General features: G+C 34.3%; 1 protein-coding gene across 1 annotated transcript in view; it reads left to right on the forward strand.

Annotated features, from left to right (window-relative positions):
- RIC1 (RIC1 partner of RAB6A GEF complex) overlaps positions 1–8446 on the forward strand; it is a 100225-nt gene that overhangs the window by 47580 nt on the left and 44199 nt on the right. Inside the window, 3 exon segments of the mRNA XM_007450218.1 lie at positions 1607–1749; positions 2041–2177; positions 7242–7333. Coding sequence (XP_007450280.1) covers positions 1607–1749; positions 2041–2177; positions 7242–7333 — 372 coding nt within the window.

Here is an 8446-nt window from a genome sequence, read left to right on the forward strand (position 1 = left end):
GCTGAATGAAAATCACTGGTAAACCAATGACTCCTCCACTAAATTGCCTCTCTTGTATCAGGTCTAAAACAAAGTTTTTATATTCTAGCCACCACATGCTACATATAAATTTTACCACTAAAATATAAATTTGAAATAAAAGAATATATAATATTTTAAAAGGTGAACTTTCATTAAACTGGGAATTGTAGTTGACTGCAAATGCTCTGACGTTCAAGAGATGGAGCTCAGTAAGAGGACATGTTATTCTTATCTTTTTAAATATTTTTATAGTTGGGGAGAAAGTATAGTAAATTCTTCATCATATGAAATATATGGTGGAATAAGTCATTGAACTCAACTTTCCAAAGAATTGGAAGTTAAAGAAAACATTAAAAACGTTCTTTTCACCATTATGGATTAAAATATTTCTGAAATAGACTCTTAACTTCTTAAGTATGAAAGGAAATTTAACAGTACATAATAGAGTATATAAATAGACATTACATTTTCCATTCTTTCTTACACTTAAATTTTTTTTTTACAGCATTTGATACTCTTTTGAGTACTCTTTCTTAAGTCCATCTTATTCCCTTGGCTTTCTTGATACCAGTTTCCACTGGTTCTCTTTCTTTCTCTCTGCCATTATCTTTGTAGCCTCACTTTTGGATTCCCCTTCCCTCTTGACCTTCCTCCCACAAACATTTGGTGCCATATGTAACTAACATTGTCCTAGGGACTTGGCATTACAGGAGTAAACAAATCAGGCATTTATTGCCATGCAGTTGTAATTGTTAAATCTCTTTGCAAGTATCAATAAGTGCTGAGATCATACTACATAATTACTTTTTACTACTTAGTCAGCTGAGAGGTCTTCTGCAGGGAGAAACTGTATTTTATTCACCTCTGAATCTCAGCCCAGCATAGTGCCTGTCACAGAGCTCAGGCTTAATTAAATGTTTGTTGAATGGATGCACAATGTGAGATTCTTTGATACCCTAGAAATACTGTGGTCTAGAACTATGCTCTCCACTACAGTCGCCACTAGTCAAATGAAGTGATTTAAATGTAAATTACAGGTAAAATAAACAGAATTAAAAATTTAGGTCTTCTGTCACACTAGCCATGTTACAAGTGTATAATCACCACATGTGGCTAATGGCTACTGTGTTGGATAGTACAGATACAGAACATTTCCATTACTGGTGAAAATTCTGTTGGACAGGGTTAGAGGATTGTTACCTCTACACTCCATGTCTCCGGATTGTCATTCTGTCATTAGTTCTTTTCATGGTTTCTCTGTCTCTTTCCTTTCTTGTCAGCTGTCACTTATCCTTTCATCTTCTAATTTGCTGTTTCAGTACGTCTAGTTTTTAAACATAATTCGTCAGGTTTGTGACTACAGCAACGCGTGGTCTTTCATTTTTTTCAGAATTTCTGATTCTAGATTGAATTATACATTGATAAAGCTGATATATAGCTAAATTGTAGATAAATGGCAGTTTTGTTAAGTGGTTTTATGATCTTTGCATGAATATTCTCCAGAGCAGTTATACTCATATTCGTTGATTTCCCAATATGCTTTTCTTAAAAGGAAATTGATTCTAAATTGCTTACTTCTCTACAGTTTGCAGTCTGTGCTGGAAGATCTCCTGGTTGCTACTTCTGATGGACTTCTTCATCTTATTCACTGGGAAGGAATGACAAATGGGAGGAAAGCTATTAATCTTTGTACAGTACCCTTTTCAGTAGATCTCCAGTCATCTAGAGGTAGTTACACTTTTTTCATGAGACAGAACCAGATGTTTAATATTTTATATAAACTAGTTAGATATTTCTTATGGATGAACATTGGTTTTTCTACTTTGGAATTAATTATGCAAGGGAGGAGGGTGTGTGTGTGTGTGTGTGAGAGAGAGTAGGAAGGAGTAGTTCAATTGTTTAGTGTTGTTAGGTCATGTTTGCCCTTTTAACTGTCCTTATATGCTTTGCAAGCAAAAATATAAGAGAATTAATTTACTATATGTATATTCATATTTCATGTACTTTTTTTTTCATCAGCAGGTTCATTCCTGGGCTTTGCAGATGTGCACATTAGAGACATGGAATACTGTGCCACACTTGATGGGTTTGCTGTTGTGTTTAATGATGGTAAAGTTGGATTTATCACACCAGTGTCAAGTAGATTTACTGCAGAGGTATGACTTATTTACTTGGAATGTTTATTTTTTAATTTTGCATTTATTAATTTTAGTCTTTATTAAACCCCTCCCCTATTTTCCTTATTTAAGATTTTAGGGGTTGTTAATTTTTTAATCAAAACTACATATAAATAGTGTAAGTAGACAATTCTATTGACATGTTAATGAAAAATGATAGTTCCTTTCCTCCTGCTTGTTCTCTTCATGCCGTTTTCATTCTCAGAGGTAACTACTTTTTATTCCTTCACTGGTGATTTTGCTATTTATCTCCACTACTCTGAGTATTTCCTGTAATTTTTAGTTTTTAGGCTGTGTTCATTGACTTCCCATTGTGGAAAATGACCATGTACTTTCCACTTCCCTGTTCCCCCACCCTGTCTGTAAGTTCTTCCCATCTTCCCAATATAGTTATTGTGATTTTGATTATATTAGTATCTGTTTCATCTTCTTGAATAAATTTCTCTTGGAGCCTTCTGGACGATTGCTTACTATACATACCTATTTAACACAGTTGCATTTTTAGGCTGTCCATCATTATCATCCTGTGGATTTCCTATATTCCTTTATTTTTAGATCCTTTCAGAGTTAATGGTTAATTACTATTTGATTCATTAATATATGAATTTGGTTGCTGTGACAGAGACCCAAAATAAGAATTTGGATTCACTGAAGGCCGTGTGGGCTTTGGTGGGTTTGGTTGACTGTGATCTTCATCATAGGGTGAGCTAACTGGGTTATTTCTTTTCCTCCCCACTCAGTATCCGGTGTCTGTTGGAGAAGAGTCCTGCAGTCTTTCTCAGAGAATATGTACCTGGCTGGCCCAGTATTTAGCGATTTGAGTTATGGAAGAGTTAGACTAGAGGGTCCAAATTCAGGATGTAAACTCCCATGTATCCCTATTTTTGGTGTGGTCTAGAGACCACTGAGATTTTTTTGTTTTTCTCTAAAGAAAAACTCCAGTTTTCTATTGGAGTGGAGGTGGGATATTTCTTAGCTGCTCAGACTGGGAGGTAGGCAGTCCCAGCTACTGATTAAACAGGCTTTAAACCAATCCTACTGCTTTTAGTTCAGCTTTTGAGAGACATTTAAATTCCAAGGCCTTTTGTGTACCTTACAATGTAAGTGTGGCTTTTTTTCAACATCATTACTGCTAGTTAAGGATTCTACTCATCCACTTGCTTCCCAGCTTCCAGAATTTTCTGATATCACGTCCTCTCCCATTCTTTGTCCTTGCCAACATATGCATTTTGAAAAACATCTTTTCTGTTATAAAAGTTGGGGTTTTAAGAGTCAGAGAAGCTAAATATTCATGTTCAGTTTGTTTAATGGAAAGGATTTTAAGTTTTCAAGGGAATATTTTTCTGTATGGTATCAGCTTTCTGTCTGATTTATTTCACTCAGCATAATGCCCTCAAGGTCCATCCATGCTGTTGCAAAAGGCAAGATTTCATTCTTCGTTATGGCTAAATAATATAGTTGACCCTTGAACAACATAGGTTTGAACTGTGCAGGTCCACCTACACCTGGGTTTTTTTCAGTAAATACATACTACAGTACTCTACGATCTGTGATTGATTGAATCCACAGATGCGGAACCAAGGATATGGAGGGCCAACTGTAAAGTTGTATGTGCTGGGGGTAGGTGCCCCTAACCCCCATGTTGTAAGGGTCACCTGTATATTCCTGTGTGTGTGTGTGTGTACCAAATTTTCTTTATCCATTCATCCATCAGTGGGCACTTAGATGTTTCCATATTTGGCTATTGTAAATAATGCTGCATTGAACATGGGGGTGCAGTTGTCTTTTCAAGTTAGTGTTTTCTTCTTCTTCTTCTTCTTTTTTTTTTTTTTGGATAAATACCCAGAAGTGGAATTGCTGGATTATGTGGCTGTTCTAACTTTACTTTTTTTTTTTTTTTTTTGAGGAAGTTCCATACTGTTTTCTGTAGTGGCATACCAATTTACATTCCCATCAACAGTGCACAAGGGTTCCCTTTTCTCCACATCCTCCCAACACTTATTATTTCTTGTCTTTTTGATAATAGCCATTCTGACAGGTACAAGGTGATACCTCATTGTGGTTTTGATTTGCGTTTCCTTGGTGTTAGTGATGTTGAGCATCTTGTCAGGTACTTTTTGGCTCTCTCTGTGTGTTCTTTGGAGAAATGTCTGTGCAGATCATCTGTCCATTTTTTAAGAATTTTTTTGCTATTAAATGTGTGAGTTTTTAATATATTTTGGATACAATCTTTTCTCACATATATGATTTGCAAATATTTTCTCCCATTCAGTAGATTGCCTCTTCATTTTGTTGACATATGTGTGGGATTTAAATGTTTTTACTGAAAACAAAAATATTAGAGCTGGAAAGTGAGTGACTCATTTCTGAATATCAGCTTGTATTAGTATTTGGTTAAAGAAAGTTTTCTAGTAAATTAAGGATTTAAAATAATGAAATGTAGACGAAACATTATTAAATAAGTTATAAGTAGAAAATATAAATTACAAGAAAACAATACATATCTATTACTGGTAATTGGGAAATACACTAATGCCGTATTTATATCAGACATTATTTAAGTGCTTTATAAAAATCCTGTTTGGCACTGCCTTTTTTTTTTTTTTTTTGGCTGTGCCGAGCAGTAATGCGGGATCTTAGTTCCCTGACCAGGGATCGAATCCACGCCCCCCTGCAGTGGAAGCGTGGAGTCTTAACCACTGGATTGCCAGGGAAGTCCCGTGTTTGGCACTGTTTAATACAGTTAGAAAATGTATTAAAATATGTCAGATTATGCCACTCCTCTGCTCAGAACCCTTCAGTAGGACAAGATATTTAGGACAAAACCTGCTGAGGACAACTAAAAGAGCTGGAGAAAAAATATTTTTTGAATGTGCTTAACAGCTTTGGAGAGCTAAGAAGACTGTAAAGAGCTAACAAGACTGGTTAGGGGAGGCCAGAGGCCCAGTGAGCTAAAAGCCCAGTGTTTGACATGACAGTGAGCATGAACAAACAAGGCTGTATGCAACAACATGGATGAATCTCACAAACATGTTTAGTGGAAGTGGCTAGACACAAAAGTGTACATGCTATGATTCTATTTTATATAAAATTGAAGGAAAACAAAAAACATAGGCAGCTCTGAATCAGTTCTGTGTGGACGCATGTTTAAGTGTTAATTGTTTAAAGGAAAAGAAGGAAGTGATTACTATGTAAGTCTGGATATTGTTTCTTTTGTGGTAGAGGTGAGGATAATATTGATCAGGAGTGACACTGTTGGGGGACTTGTGGGTACTGGTAATTCCTAGCCTGAGTGGTAATTTCACAAGTGTTTACTTTGTGATATTATTGTGATGTCCATTTTTGCTTTTGTATTTTTCTCTAATGTATTATAATTCATAATAGAAAGGGTTAAAAAAAATTAAAGACACTCCAAATGACTCCCCATATATGAATTGGAGAAAAAGCCAAAGTTCTTATGGTGACTTTCAAAGCCCTATAAATCTGGCCTCCTATTTCATCTGTTACCTCATTTATTCCTCCTCCTTCCCCCATTCCACTCCACTCCACTCCACCTGCACAGGCCTCTTTGATGTTCTTTGAACATGCCAGAAATGCTACTGTGACAGGGCCTTTCTACTTTGTATCTCTGAAAGTACTTTCCTCAAGAGGCACCTTCATAGGGAAGACCTTTTAATATTACATCCTTCCCCCATATACTCTTCTCCTTAATTGTTTTATTATTTTTTTCTGTAACATTTACTAACCTCCCACGTGATACTGTACAATTTTTTAAACTTGTCAGTCTCTTAACAAATGTAAAGCAGAGATATAGCTAGGGATTTTGGTATGTTTGAATATCTACAGTATCCTTGGCACCTAGAGCAGTACCTGGTGAATAGTAGGCACCTGGAAAATTTTTGTTATAGGGATGAATAAACGAATTTCAGTCTAGGCAGCAGTCCAAAGAAATAATGCTCAATGCTGTCTTTGCCATTTTTGTTAACTAAAATAATGTCTAGTTTTATTATTAAAATTGAAGAATAAATAAAATTCCTACAAAAAAGCAAATATTCCATATTTAGATAGTAGATTCTATAGTTTATTTAGGAATTAAATAAAATCTATAGTATTATATTTCAAACAGTTTAATTATATTGGATCATCTAATTTTACTATCGTGATAATCCAGAAATAAAGTAGTGTGCTGATTTTTTGTGCTTACTAAACAGTCATGATGAACTTTGCCTTAGAAATTTATGATCTAGGATGCCCTTGATTTGACAAATAAAAACAGACAAGGGAGCTCAATCTATTCTGTGTCTGTGTTCAGAATTAAGTAGCATATAAGGCTTAATAATAATGTCATTCATTTATTGAAGCTTAACTTGTTGAATTCCAGGCATTGTATTAAGTGGGTTACTTGTATGTAAGTTCTCATTTAATTTTCAAAACACAGATAAGAGGTAATTTACAGATAAGAAAACTGAAGCTTGGAAAGGTCAAATAATCATTTTAGCAAGTCAGGGGTAGATCTGAGATGTTATGTCAGGCTGCCAGATACCATGCTACTAACCACTGTACTATAAAGCAAAGGAGTAATAGAGAATAGTAAGCAATTGACAAATCATTAATCACTTCTAAAGGATAGATGAAATAAAATCGACCATTTTCGATTGATCAGAAAAGTTCAACACTATATGCTAGGTGACAAGAATAATAATAGTGAGCAAATTAAACGCAGTTTCTACCATCAAGAGGTTTACAGTCGTCTTCATTTAATTTGAATTTACAGGTCAGATATCCATTTTTTAGTGTTTTATGAATAGATTAGCACTGGACTGAGCTCATTTGGGAATATTTATTGAACCAGTTAATGAAATTGAGGTTTTTAAGGGAGAAAATCCAGATGGTAGTTCTGATGGGATGTTTTCCTATCCAGATCAAACCATATAAAGAACCATATAAAGCCTTATAAAACTGTGTTTATTGAAGGAGAATTATATTGATAAAAGTATATTTGGGGAACATGCTTTAAATCTTAACTATTTTTCTTAATTTTAGCAGCTTCATGGAGTTTGGCCACAAGATGTTGTTGATGGAACTTGTGTAGCAGTAAATAACAAGTATCGACTGATGGCGTTTGGTTGTGCGAGGTAATTGATACAGATGTCTGCATTTTAAGACTTACTGCCGAAAATAATGGGCTTTTTTTTAAACCATAAGATATTCTTAACACACTTATGAACTTTATTGTGCCTTTCATAATTTATGAATCAGCCTTAATATAAAATCTAAAAGCATTTTAATAGATTGAAGCAAACCTAAAGGGCAGATTTTGGAGATTGGGTGTTTAAGTTTGTAAAAGTGAGCTTTTTTTCAGTGGTAGGAAATTGAGTCACAAGTTAAGAATAAATCAGTTACAATTTAGGTTCTTTATTGTTTAAAAGAAGATCAGGAAGAATGTTTTCCTTTTTTGGAAACAGTCCTTTCTTTTTAAGACATCAGTGTTGACTTGCCTTTGAATTAGTGGGTGTGCCTTAGTTAACAAGCAAATTAAAAGCTTATACATAAAATCAGTTTCTTGCTTTAATTCATATAATTCAGGTTTTAGAAGTAAAATTGAATACAAATTATTCATTCAACAAATATATTTGTGTCTGCCATGTGCCAGGCACAATTCTAAGCACTTGGGATACATTAGAAAACAACAAATATACCTGACTTTTTTGAGCTTTATGTTTTAGCTCAAATAAAAAGATTATATCAGATGCTGAGAGTAATACCTTAAAAAGTGTATAGTGCTTTTTAGTCTTCAAAACTCTTTGTTAAATATAAAATTCCATTTTGACCTCAAAATGTGACTTAGTAGTTCTGTAGAACATAACATCTAATATTGTTTCCAGCTACATCAAGGTAAGTATCAAAGTATTTCTATCAGTATAAGTAATACACTGATAGTGTTATAAATCACTGCCTTCATTATACTCTCAATAATCTGTTTGTGAAGTAGGAAATCCTTATCCTCAACACATTGCTTCTCACTGAGGAGATAAATGTAGAAAGTAAATTTAACTTAGTGTAAGGAGAAAAGGAAAGCATATTTTTCTTCATCATTATGGATTTGACTTGGTCACATTTTGTTTAGAATTTTTAAATCTATGTTCATGAGTACAGTTTGCTATAGTTTTTTTTTTTTTTCTCTCTCTCCTGGTTAACCAAGGTTATGCTTGTCTCATAAGATAAGTTGAGGAAGGATTTCTCTCTTT

The sequence above is a fragment of the Lipotes vexillifer genome, unplaced genomic scaffold, assembly GCF_000442215.2.
Source record: "Lipotes vexillifer unplaced genomic scaffold, Lipotes_vexillifer_v1.1 scaffold1074, whole genome shotgun sequence".
Taxonomy (NCBI): Eukaryota; Metazoa; Chordata; class Mammalia; order Artiodactyla; family Lipotidae; genus Lipotes; species Lipotes vexillifer.